The following is a 12,564-nucleotide window of genomic DNA, read 5'->3' as shown; positions in this document are numbered from 1 at the left end:
GTCATGCTACAGCGCGGTCAGCAGCGGGTGGTCTGCAGCTAGGAACTTGAGGGTCCACAGGGAACCTGCCAGAGCATTGCTTCTGGCTGTAATCTTCCTAGTATAAAGTCTTGGCCCAGAACAAAAGTTTGGCACGTAAGGCCTGCTGTTCACACGGGATCCAAACGCTGCCGGCTGCGAGAAGCCCGAGGCTTCCCAGCTCCGAGCCACGCAACGCGGGCGCCCCACCCGTTCCGGCCCGTCTCCCGGCAACAACCCCAACTACCAGCCTGGGTACCCGCCCCTTCCGGCCCGTCTCCCGGCAACGGCCCCAACAACCAGCCTGGGCACCCGCCCCTTCCGGCCCGTCTCCCGGCAACGGCCCCAACAACCAGCCTGGACACTCGCCCCTTCCGGCCTGTCTCCCGGCAACGGGCCCAACAACCGGCTCCGGCGCCATGCTTCGTGCTGCACGCCAGAGCCCCAGGACCGTCCCGCCGCTGCCGCCGGACGCCCTCCGCGGCCTCTACGCCTGGCTGGACAGACTCCCGCTCAGTCGCCCCAAGCGCCACTTGGCCCGAGACTTCAGCGACGGCGGTGAGGGCGCGTCCGGCGGGGGCGGGTGGCCGTGCGGAGGGCCGTCCGGCGGGCTGCGCACCTGAGGACTGGCCAGGCTAGGGTCCTGGAAGGCGGGCGGAGGGCATGGGGGCTGACCGCCCAGGGAGGTTCAAGGACTGCACGGCCGCCCATTAGCGGGACCTGGCCCTGTGTCTCGTGAAGGGTCCCGACTCCCGGGCTGCCGGCAGAGTGCTGAAGACCCCGAACAGGAGCAGGAGAGGGCAAGCTGAAGGAGGTGGCCTGGGCGTGGGGGAGGGGGAAGGGAGGGAAGTGCAAAGATATCGTGGGAGGGGGGCAGAGGCGGTAATATCCCAGGAGGAGGAATGTGGCGGAGTGGGGGGCATATGAGGGAACGTTCTCAGGCCGCTTGGAGAACTTGGGCTCCCTACACTTCTGGTCCCCAGCGACCTTGGAAAGGGGTGTGGCAGGATGCCCACCTGCCCCTTGAGACCCATGGGGAAGCCACGTGGTCCAGGCTGTCTCAAGGACGAGGATGGGGGTGGTGAGCAGGATGGAGGCCGCCAGCCAGTGGGCTATCAGTGCCTCTGCCTTTCCCTCTGCCCAGGCCCCTGGTTGTCATTTGTGTTTATACATTTCAGGCGCTTCATTAATTTTTCATGGTCTCTTGCTTGTTTGCTCTGTCCTCATGTGTAAGACTGGCAAGGATTTTATGTCAGTTGGGGAAATCCTCTAGCCTTTGCTCAGATTCTGAGTGAGGAGCCTCTGGAAGTGGTAGCTGAAAGCATTCAACCCCCAGTCAAGGCAGCTGTCCAGCACCGGCCGGAGAGGATGGTGGCACAGACTCAGGGTTCCCCCCTGCAGCTCCTGCGACCTCCCAGGTCCCCCCTCTCAGCCCTCAGCCCTGGGGGGCATCACACCCTGCAGTGAGGTCTGGCCTCAGCCCAGTGAATGCTCCCTTCCCCCACGCCCCTAGGCCTTGGCCCTTCTCCTGGTCTTCCCACTCTCCGTGTACAGGAGACCAGCCTACCTGGGGACAAGCCTTTCCTCTCTCTCCCACTTCCTCTTTTTCTGTCCTCATCACTTCAAGGGGCCGTAGGAAACCGCAATGATGTCAGAAAAGGAACCAGTTCTTAGCTCAATAGGCCAAGCTCACCCTGAGCCTCTTCTCCTTCCAACCCCCCCGTGGCCTGAAGTGATGATGGCTGAGATTGTGAAGCACTTCCACCCCCAGCTTGTGGACCTGCACAACTATGTCCCCACCTGCAACACGGATCAGAAGCTCAGCAACTGGAGCACCCTCAACAGGCAAGGCCTCCCCACTGGGTTTGGGCAGGTGGGGCCACCACCCGTGCCCCCAACCTTCAGAGCCCCACTCCTCTCCCCAGGGCTGGCCCCTCTGCGGGCATCCCTGCCACTCTTTCCAGTGTCTGTGTTCTGGTCCACCAGAACCTCACCCTGCTGGGAGGAGAGCACCCATCTGTGGGTATGGGTCATACCCTCTGAGCATGTGCTCAGCCCATGCTGACCCCACCTGGATGCCCCACAGGAGCCTCTCACCCACTCAACAAGTAGTACTTTGTGGTACCAGGCAGTGAACAGTCCCTGCTCTCGGGGAGCTGAGCGTCTGGTGGGGAGAAAGGCTGTGAGGGTGACAGGGTCAGCATGAGGCCGTGAGCCCTGGAGGCCATGCCAGGACCTGGCTTCCAACCTCAGTGAGGCTGGCAGGTCTGACAGGATGTGCAGGGGACAGAGGTGGGGAGGGGGAGGGGGCTGCCTGCATCCAGGGATGAGTGGTGAGGAGAGGTCAGATGCTGGGCATTTGGGAGGTGAGGCCAGCAGGACCTCCTAACATGGGGAAGGGCGGCTGTCAGGCAGGAGGTTCTGGACAGTTAGGCGGAGCAGTCCTACAGAAGCTCCAGGCTGCAGGGGGAGAGGGACCCATGCAGGGACAGCCTGCCTGACCTACATCCCACCACCGCTGAAGGGACATGACCTGTAAGGGCAAAGATGACAGGTCATTGAGTCTCATGGGGACAGGGACCCCATAGGAGTCCTGCCAGGACACTTCCTGTGGCCCAAGGACGTGGCCCCCACCTGGCCTGTGCAAGGCGGTGGAGCTGCTTGCTGAGGGCCATGCGGGTTCCTCTGCAGGAAAGTCTTTCACAAGCTGCATTTCTGCGTCTCGGAGGCTGACATCCGCAAGGTGGTGGCCAACACACCTGGGGCCGTGGAACCCATCCTGTGGGCACTGAGGGCGAAGGTGGAGGAGGGCACACTGGGCGGGAGCCCACCCTCTGAGGCGGTATGTCTGCGCCATACCAGGTGTTCCCACGGGCAAGCTCCCATCCGTCCGTGGGAGGAGGAAAGCAAGGGGCCACAGTCATGGAGTCCCAGTGTCCCAGCACGCCCCGCCCCCAACCCTGCGAGGGCTGAAAGTCCCTTCCTGGCCTGGCCCACCTCTCCGTTCCCAGCCTGGCTCTCCTCCCTGACCCACTCAGTGTCTCCAAGGCGCCTCGAGTCATGACTTCCACAATCCCTGCAGGGTCCAGGACGCTGCAGCCCTGGTGCGGACGGTCCGTGGGCAAAGCTCACTGGCCACAGGTGCACAGCAGGTATCTGCCTCGGAGGAAAGGCACAGGTGGGAGGGGCCAGCAGAGCCCTCGGATCCTGGAAGGTGGCGAGGTACTCCCCTGCTCACACCCTTGGCCGCGAGGGGCCAAGCCTCCTCAGGGACGGGGGCTAGCCCCACTCCGCGGGGATGCAGTCGAGCCTACCCGGGGCCACCCGGGTGGCCCTTGTTAAGGCGACCTTGCTGCAGAAGCAAGGTCCTGCTGTCAGACCCGTGGCCTCCGCTCCAGCCCCTTAGGACCAGAGCATCCCCACCGAGGACCCCTCTAAGTGGAGGCTCCTTTCTGACGTGTCCGTTTATCACGCAGGACCATCGAGTCCCCTAGTGCTCTGCGACGGGAAAAGCCCTCTGAGTCAGCGGCCCCCGGAGGAGATGAGCTGCACTTGCCCAGGGTGGGCCCTGCCTCACAAACCCTCTCCCCTTTCTCACCTCCAGTCCTCCCTCCTATTCCCTGGTCCCAGTGTCTCACCGGATGGGTTACAGGCAGCCTTTGCCTTGCAGTCAGGACATGGGTGACCTTGGGGTCCAGAAGGTGCTGGAGAACAAGGAGCAGGCACTGGCCATCCTGCAGGAGACGGTGAAGGTAGGCGATCCTGTCCGCAGCCTGCCGCGGGGGCGAGGGGTCTAGTGCATGTGCTGACCAAGGTTCAGGCCCCGAGAAACGGTGACCATCCAAAACCACCTGTCTTGGGGGCAGACTGGGTACTGCCTGGGAGAACTCACATTTCAGTCTGATTATTTAAAAGTGATTTAATTATGGAATATTCCGAACATACCTGGAAGCAGAGAGGCCCTATAATGGTTCCCCTCACACGTACCCCCAACCCAGCTCCACTGGAGAAGGGCATGAGGGCCTCAGGCCAGTGAGCAGACAACCCCCTGACCCCCAGCGCATCACCCAGGATGTCGGCCGAGCTCTTCCCTCTCCCGGTCCAGGGCCTGGGCCACGGGCAGCTCCTGCCAGGCTGGGTTCTCTGTGGACCTCTGGTCAGCCTCCTACGCCACGATGTGGTCTTGGGCCTCCCTCCCCCAGGGCAGCACAGGCTGCGCCCTCAGCCCGGGACAGTGCACGTAGGGGCAAGTGCACGCGCAGGGGCATTACGCGGGGGGTGCAGGGGCACGCTGGTGCTGGGGGAACGTGGGGTTAGGGAGCATGCGGGGGTGGGTGTGCGAGGGGCGTGAGGGGGCAGGGGGGTACAGGGGGGTGTGAGGTGCGGCTACGCGCAGGGTTGCGTGGGCGCTAGGGCTGGCAGGAACTAGGATGACTCCGAGCTCCCTGGCGGGCACCTGACTCAATGAACTGTTTCCTGACAACATCGCAGAAAAGTGATATCATTACGTGGCTTTTGATCTGCTGAGGACAGCAGAGAGGAAGCCACGAAGAGAAATCCAGTCTGTGCACTTCCTGCTGCGTGTACATTAATGTTTCTGGGGAAGTAGAACTTTGGGTTCAGAGGATCCTTAAACAAGCTGAGTGGCAGAGGACAGCCCATATGCAAATGAGTAACAATAGTTGGAATCAAATCAAAGGATATTTACCTTCCATAACCTGGTTCCTTCTCCTTTAAGGACCCGCAATAACTATCCTTCTACCACTTTGATTTGGTCCCTGCTTGCTCAAAGCACTGGTTAAGTTTAATGTCTTCTCGACTCCAGCTGTTCCAAGTCAAGTTGATGATGCAAGCGTTCCAGCGCATTCCCGGGTCTGAGTGCAACAGCCCCAATGAAACTTTAGACCAGATATGGAGAGACTTCTACTCTGCTAGGCAGGCCAACAACCCCGTGTCAGCTTGAAGAAGTTACAGAAAAAGAGACCTCCGCCCCTATACCCTCATAAAGAATTATGAGTATGAAATCTTTCAGGGGGGAATGAGATAGGGAAGGGAAAAAGAGACTGAGCCCCTAGGCAAAGAACCCTGAACTAAAAACGTGCTTAACTAATGACACAAGACCCATTATCTTGGAACATGCAATAAAGAAAGAACAACCCACCCAGCTCTCAGTGGACTTCCTTGTAAGATGCTTTTCAGAAGAACTGGCCCAGTCTTGTCCCTGGAGCATGTGCGGACATCGGCAAGGTGACCGACAGACCCGTGACAGGAATCAAGCCACCACCACGGGGGGACTGCGCAGGCGTGGCACCCCATAATAAGTCCTGTCGTCCAGTCCCGGGAGCCTTTGTTCTGGGTTCCATCTTGAATTACCTCTTGTGCACGCACTTGACACACCCCTTTCATGAATAAAGATGAAACCATTTCCCACCTAGAAACCTTTGTAAGCCTTGTAAACGCTTTATTCAGGGAGAGGAAGGCCAGCGTTGCATTGTCCCTCTTTGTCTCCGCTCGGGAGCCACTTTCCTCAGTAAAGCTCTGTTTGGGCAGAAAAAGAAATGGAGTCTGCGGTTGGGGAGTTAGTCAGAGCCCCTCACGGCCCATGTGCTCACAGATGGGCCATAAGGAGTCTAGTTCACAGAACCTGAGGGGAAAGAAGCTCAGCCTGCGCTTTGAGATGATGACTCCATTGAGTGCTGTCTGCATGATGATGACTAACATCCTTGTCATGAGATTTTGTCATAGGCAGGCAGGGGATGAAATAGGTCCAGGAAGAGTTGTGAAGGGAACTTTTTTTTTTAAACGTCGGTAAAATGTACTTAACATAAAATTTGCCGTTATAATCATTTTAAGTGTACATTTTAGTGGCGTTAATGGCATCCGCAGTGTTGGGTAACCCTCACCACTGTCTACATCCAGAACTTTTCCCTCACCCCAAATGAGAACTCCGGTACCCCTTCAACAGCCACTCCCCGTGACCCTCCCTCCCCCAGCCCCTGGTAGCCACTCATCTACTTTCTGTCCGTATGCATTTGGCTATTCCAGATATAAGGAACTCTGGTGGCAAAGTAGAGGAGCCCTGGTGGCACAGTGGTTAAGCGCTCAGCTGCTAACCAGGTCGCAGATCGAACCTACCAGCCACTCCGTGGGAGAAAGATGTGACAGTCTGCTTCAGTAAAGATTACAGCCTCGGAAACCCCATGGAGCAGTTCTACTCTGTTCTGTAGGGTTGCTATGAGTTAGAATTGACTCCCGAGCAAGGAATTTGGTGTTTTTGTTTGGTGGTGCAGTGATTAAGCAATCGGCTGCTAACGGAAAAGTCAGCGGCTGGAACCCACCAGTGCTACTTGGGAGAAAGACGTGGCAGTCTGCTTCTGTAAAGATTACAGCCTTGGAAACCCTATGGTGCAGTTCTTCTCTGTCCCAAAGGATCGCTATGAGTTGGAATAGATTTGACTGCAATGGGTTCATTCCAGATGTTTCATAGAAGTGAGATTGTTTGGTATTTGTCCTTTTATATCTGGCTTATTTCACTCGGCATGTTTTCAGGGTTCATCCATGTTGTAGAGTGTCTCAGAATTTCATTCCTTCTTATGGCCGAGTCATGTTCCACTGTATGGATAGACTGTATTTTGTTTATCCATTCATCCGTCGATGGACATTTAGGTCGTTTTTACCTTTTGGCTCTTGTGAATAATGCTGCAGTGAACATGGTGTACAGTATCTGTTTGAGTCCTTGTTTTCAGTTCTTTAGAGTGTATACATATGTGTGGAATTAATAAGTCATGTGCTATGTTTAACTTTCTGAGGAACCATCAAACTGTTTTTCACAGTGCCTGAGTCAGAACTGGCTTGACAGCAACGGGTTTGGGTTTTTTTAGGCACCATTTTACATTCCCCCTGGCAGTGGAGGAGGGGTCCAATTACCCCATATGCTCACCAACACTTATTATGTTTTTTTTAATAATAGTCTTCCTAGTGGGTAAGAAATGGTATTTCCTTGTAATTTTGATTGGCATTTCTTTAATAACTGGTGATCTTTCATGTGCTTATTAGCCATTTGTATGTCTTCCTTGGAAAAATGTCCATCTAAGTTCTTTGCTCATGTTTTAATTGGGTTGTTTATTTTTTTATTGAGTTGTAGGAGTTCTTTATATATTCTTGATATTAATCCCTTATCAGACATATGATTTGCAAATATTTTCTCCCATTCTGTGGGTTGTCTTCGCACTCTCTTGATGGTCTCCTTTGATGTACAAAAGTCTTTTTAAATTTTGATGAAATCCGATTTATCTATTTTTTCTTATATTGTCTGTGCTTTTGGTGTCATACTTAAGAAATCATTGCCTAATCCATTGTCATGAAGATTTCCACTTATGTTTTCTTCTAAGAGTTTTATAGTTTTAGCTCTTAAATTTAGGTCTTTGATCCATTTTGAGTTAATTTTTGTAAATGGTGTGTCTTAGTTACCTACTTCTGCTATAGCAGAAATACCACAAGTGGGTAACTTTAAAGAACAGAAATTTATTTTCTCACCACTGTGGAGGCTAGAAGTCCAAATCAGGGTCTTGGTTGTGTCAATTCCTTTGTGAGCTTCTCTTCTAGTGTCTGGTGTCTGCCAGCTATCCTTGGCGTTCCTTGGTGTCTGTCTTCCTCCTGTATGCATCTCTGTGTCTATTCTGCTGTTTTTATAACTCAGAAATGATTAGGTTTAGGATCCATCTTACTCTGTTATGATCTCATTAAATAACAAAAGAAAAATCCTGTTTCCAAACAGTGTCATATTTATAGGTCTAAGAGTTAGGATTTCAGCATAAAATTTTGGGGGACACAATTTAATCCATAGCATGATGCAAGGTAAAGGTCCAACTTCACTCTTTTGCATATGTGGATATCCAGTCGTCCCAGTACCATTTGTTGAAAACACTGTCCTTTCTCCATTGAGTAGTCTTGGCACCCTTGTCAAAAATCAATTGACCATTTAAGTGAGGGTTTATTTCTGGGCTCTCTATTCCATTCCATTGGTCTATATGGTATATCTTCTGTCAATACCATACTGTTTTAATTACTGTAGGTTTGTAGTAATTTTTTAAATCAGGGAATATGAGTCTTCCAACTTTGTTCTTCTTTTTCAGGATTATTTTGGTTCTTTAAGGGTCCCTTGAGATTCCATTTTAATTGTAGGATGGGTTTTTCAGTTTCTGTAAAAAATGCCTTTGGGATTTTGATAGGGATTTTATTGAATCTGTAGATTGCTTTGGATAGTATTTTTATCTTAACAATATTAAATCTTCCAGTCTTTCAACATGGGATATCTTTCCATTTATTTAGGTCTTCTTTAATTTCTTTCAGCAATGCTTTGCAGTTTACAGTGTATAAGTCGATCGCCTCTTTGGTTACATGTTGTCTTGGATTGAATTGTGTCCCCCCAAAAATGTGTCTATCAGTTTGGCTAGGCCATGATTCCCAGTGTTGTGTGGTTGTCCTCCATTTTGTGATTGTAATTTTACATTAAAGAGGATTAGGGTGGGATTGCAAACCACCCTAACCCAGGTCACATCCTTGATCCAATGTAAAGGGAGTTTCCCTGGAGTGTGGCCTGCACCACCTCTTATCTCTTGTAAGAGATAAAAGGAAAGGGAAGCAAATGGAGAGTGGGGGACCTCATACCACCAAGAAAGAAGCACCTGGAGCAGAGTGCTTCCTTTGGACCTGAGGTTCCTGCGCAGAGAAGCTCCTAGTCCGGGGGAAGACTGATGATGACAAGGACCTTCCTCCTGAGCCGATAGAGAGAGAAAGCCTTCCCCTGGAGCTGACGCCATGAATTTGGATGTCTAGCCTACCAGACTGTGAGAAAATAAATTTCTCTTTGTGAAAGCCATCCGCTTGTGGTATTTCTGTTAGAGCAGCACTAGATGACTAAGACACATGTATTCCTAAGGTTTTTTTTAGGGATTGTAAATGGAATGGTTTTCTTAATTTCCTTTTTGGATTGTTCATTACAAGTGTATATAAATACAACTGATTTTTGTGTTGATTTGATATCTTGCAACTTTGCTGAATTTATTTATTCTAACAATTTTTTTGTGGATTCTTTAGGGTTTTGTACATATAAGATCATGTCATCTGTCCACAGAGATAGTTTTACTCCTTTCTCTCCTATTTGGGTTCCTTTTATTTATTTTTCTTGCCTAGTTGCTCAGATGAGAACTTGCAGTACTATGTTGAAAAAAAGTGATGAAGGCAGACATCCTTGTCTTGTTCCTAATCTCAAGGCGGAAACCTTCAGTCTTTCACCATCGAGTATGATGTCAGCTGTGGGTTTTTCATGTGTGTCCTTTATCATGTTGAGGAAATGCTCTTCAATTTCTTGTTTGTTGGATTTTTTTATCTTTAAAGGATGTTATATTTTTTCAAGTACTTTTTCTGCATCAATTGAAATGATCATATTTTTTTTCCCTTCATTCTATTAATGTGGTATATTATATTGATTGATTTTCATATGTTGAACTATCCATGAATTCCAGGACTAAATCCCACTTGCTCTTGTATATAATCCATTTAGTATGCTTCTGAATTTTGTTTACTAGTATTTTGTTGAGGATTTTTGCATCTCCATTCATAGGGGACATTGGTCTGTAGTTTTCTTTTTCTTGTAGTGTCTTTAACTAGTCTTAGGATCAGGGTATTGTTGGCCTCATAGAATGAGTTACGAAGTGTTCTTTTCAGTTTTTTGGAAGAGTTTTAGTAGAATTTGATTTTAATTCTTCTTTAAATGTTTGGTCGAATTTACCAGTGAAACCATCCAGTCCTGGGCTTTTCTTTGTTGGGAGGTTTTTGATTACTAATTCAATCTCTTCACTTGTTATAGGTCTGTTCACGTTTTTTATTTCTTGTTGAGTCGGTTTTGGTAGATTGTGTGTTTATAGGAATTTGTCCATTTCATCTAGCTTATCCAATTTGTTGACAAATGTCATGGGTTGAATTATATTCCCCTAAAATGTGTCAAGTTGGCTAGGCCATGATTCCCAGTATTATGTGGCTATCCTCTAATTTGTGATCTGATGTAATTATCCTATGTGTTGTAAACCCTAACCTCTATGACGTTAATGAAATAGGATTAGAGGCAGTTACGTTAATGAGGCAGGATATAATCTACAGGATTAGGTTGTATCTTGAGTCAATCTCTTTTGAGATTTAAGAGAAGTGAGCAGAGAGGAGAGGGACCTCCTACCACCAAGAAAGAGGATCCAGGAGCAGAGTGCATCCTTTGGACCTGAGGTCCCTGCGCTGAGAAACTAGTAGGCCCAGGGGAAGGTTGATGATGAGGACCTTCCCCCACAGCCAACAGAGAGAGAAAGCCTTCCCCTGGAGCTGGTGCCCTGAATTTGGACTTCTAGCCTCCTAAACTGTGAGAGAATAAATTTCTGTTTGTTAAAGGCATCTTCTGGTGGTATTTCTGTTATAGCAGTGCTAGATAACTAAGACGACACAGAACATAACTGCTTGCATAATTGTGACTGATGTCCATGTTGTGGTATTTTGTCACAGGTGAATGTGGGATAAAATGGATGCCAGGAAGAATTGTGAGGGGAATTATTTCATTTTGCCTGTTGACAGAGTAGCAATGATGGCGGCAGAGTGCTTGTAGCTGGCCATAAGGGGCAAGAGCCTCCTGTGCCGGACTGAGTAGGAAGTCCAATCATGCTGAACGGCCCTCACTGACAGTGGGTTGGCCTCAGGACACTCCTGCTCTTCCAGTTTGCCATTTAGCAAACCATCTCTGTGGTACAGGAAGTGACTGGGCATCAGGCCGTGAGGAGAGTGACCCAATGTGAGGCTGAATGAAGGGCTGGGTTGTGACGGGCCTGCGCCGTCTGCCAGGGTCACCGAGGGGTCATTTTCTCCCCCTACTCTGTCTGCTGTGATGCTAAAGGCCTGCCCTGGGGCCTGCTGACCTCCTGCCTCAGCGAGCCCTGAACGCATCTGTCCTCAACTTGTGTGTGGACTGTCAGAGCCATCGATTCTGTTTAGGAAACAAGCTGTTTGGGACTGGCCAGCTTTTTCACCCTCTAGGCTGTTCCCACAGTTCCTGCTCTGCTTCCAGCAAGGGGAGGCTTGTGACGTGGTCAGTCTTTGAAGGAGGACACATGGAAGGCCTGGACACCATAGCGTGAGCCCTCAGGGTGGCCGCTGTGCTCATCAGGGCAGCCTGGGCAAGTGTGCGAGTCAGGGGCTGCTCCTCCTCTATCCCCCTTCTTTGGAACATGTTTTCCTGGGTTATTTGCTTTTAGAAGTAAGCACCCACTGGTCCCCTGTGATGGGTCGTTCATCCAGTGACCTGTCGATGCAGCAAGTGTGCTCTGAGCTCAGCCCCTCCCACGCCAACCCAGAAACCTCCCAGGAGTGGTGGGGACACCCCCGGTGACATGATGACGTGAGGGGGTTGGGCCAGGAGGTCTTGGCAGGCCCTCCAGGACTGGAAATGAGCTGGGTAGTGGTGTGGACAGGGCACCAGGCAGGGACAGCGGCCAGCAGGGCTGGGCAGAGGTGTGGTGGGGGCTGTGGTGAGAGGAGAGTCTACAGGGTCCCAGCTGGTCCTGGTGAGGTCCTGCACACACAGCACCCACTGCCTGCTCAGCGGCCCCTCCACACCCCATCTGCACATTGGCCACCCTGCAGTTCCTGCTTTCAGAGACGCCCCCTTCGTGTCAGTCCCCCCACACACCTTCCCCTTGGTTCTGACTGGTCATGTGGCCTGCAGTCATGCCAGGTAGACATTGGCCCCTGAGGAACCAGCTGGCAGATGGATGGGACTCTGTGTTTAGTGCCTCTTTGGACATCTGATGCTCCTCCCACACGTGTCTTTTCTGAAGATTTTGCAGATGAAGGTGGCCCGGTTGGAGCAGCTGGTGAAGCTGAAGGACCTGAGGATCCGAGAGCTGGCGGGACACGCAGACAAGGCCCAGTGACAGAGCGGGTCAGCCTCGGAGGAGGGAGGACCGGGGGACCTCAAGCTTGAGCCGACTGTGGGGACCCACCCCCAACATCCAGAGCAGGGGCATCTGTGTGCAAAGCTCTGCTTGGCCCAGCACAGGGATTTTCACAAATGGTGGGGTCTTGATGTTAGGCCCCCAAGGCCAATTCTGGTTCTCTGCAGCCCCGACGTATGTGATTGTTACACGTTTGTGAACAAATAAATTCCCCGTACAGGGCGTCTGTGCGCTCGCAGTGGGCCAGCAGTGTGGACCCAAGATGCAGGTGCTCAGAGCAGCTCGCTGAGGCTGGGGTGGGGGCTCCGTGGGAAAAACATGCTCACTGAGAAGTCGATGTTGCCGGGATACCTCCACCCTCACTGCGACAGGCCTGGGCGCCCGCTCCAGGTCCAGGCTGGCTGGGTCCTCTGAGAAGAATGGCCCCCACTCCTGGAGTCTGGCTATACACCACCCGGCTGTACCCCACCTGACTGTGCCCCACCTATGTCCCACCTGACTGTGCCCCACCTGACTGTACCCCACCTGACTGCGCCCCACCTATGTCCCACCT

General features: G+C 51.7%; 1 protein-coding gene across 1 annotated transcript; it reads left to right on the top strand.

Annotated features, from left to right (window-relative positions):
- The first annotated feature begins 437 nt into the window (after positions 1 to 437).
- LOC101360574 (sperm flagellar protein 1-like) lies at positions 438 to 12,177 on the top strand. Its single transcript, XM_023729914.1, has 7 exons — positions 438 to 576; positions 1,752 to 1,863; positions 2,710 to 2,860; positions 3,101 to 3,170; positions 3,495 to 3,579; positions 3,689 to 3,770; positions 11,895 to 12,177. Exons 1-7 carry the CDS (start codon positions 438 to 440, stop codon positions 11,988 to 11,990), a joined length of 735 nt encoding a protein of 244 aa, XP_023585682.1. The 3' UTR covers positions 11,991 to 12,177.
- Positions 12,178 to 12,564: the final 387 nt, after the last annotated feature.

Source organism: Trichechus manatus, unplaced genomic scaffold (assembly GCF_000243295.1).
Source record: "Trichechus manatus latirostris isolate Lorelei unplaced genomic scaffold, TriManLat1.0 scaffold00031, whole genome shotgun sequence".
Lineage (NCBI taxonomy): Eukaryota > Metazoa > Chordata > Mammalia > Sirenia > Trichechidae > Trichechus > Trichechus manatus.
Note: the sequence above shows the minus strand (reverse complement) of the source record. Positions and strands in the feature narration are given on the sequence as shown.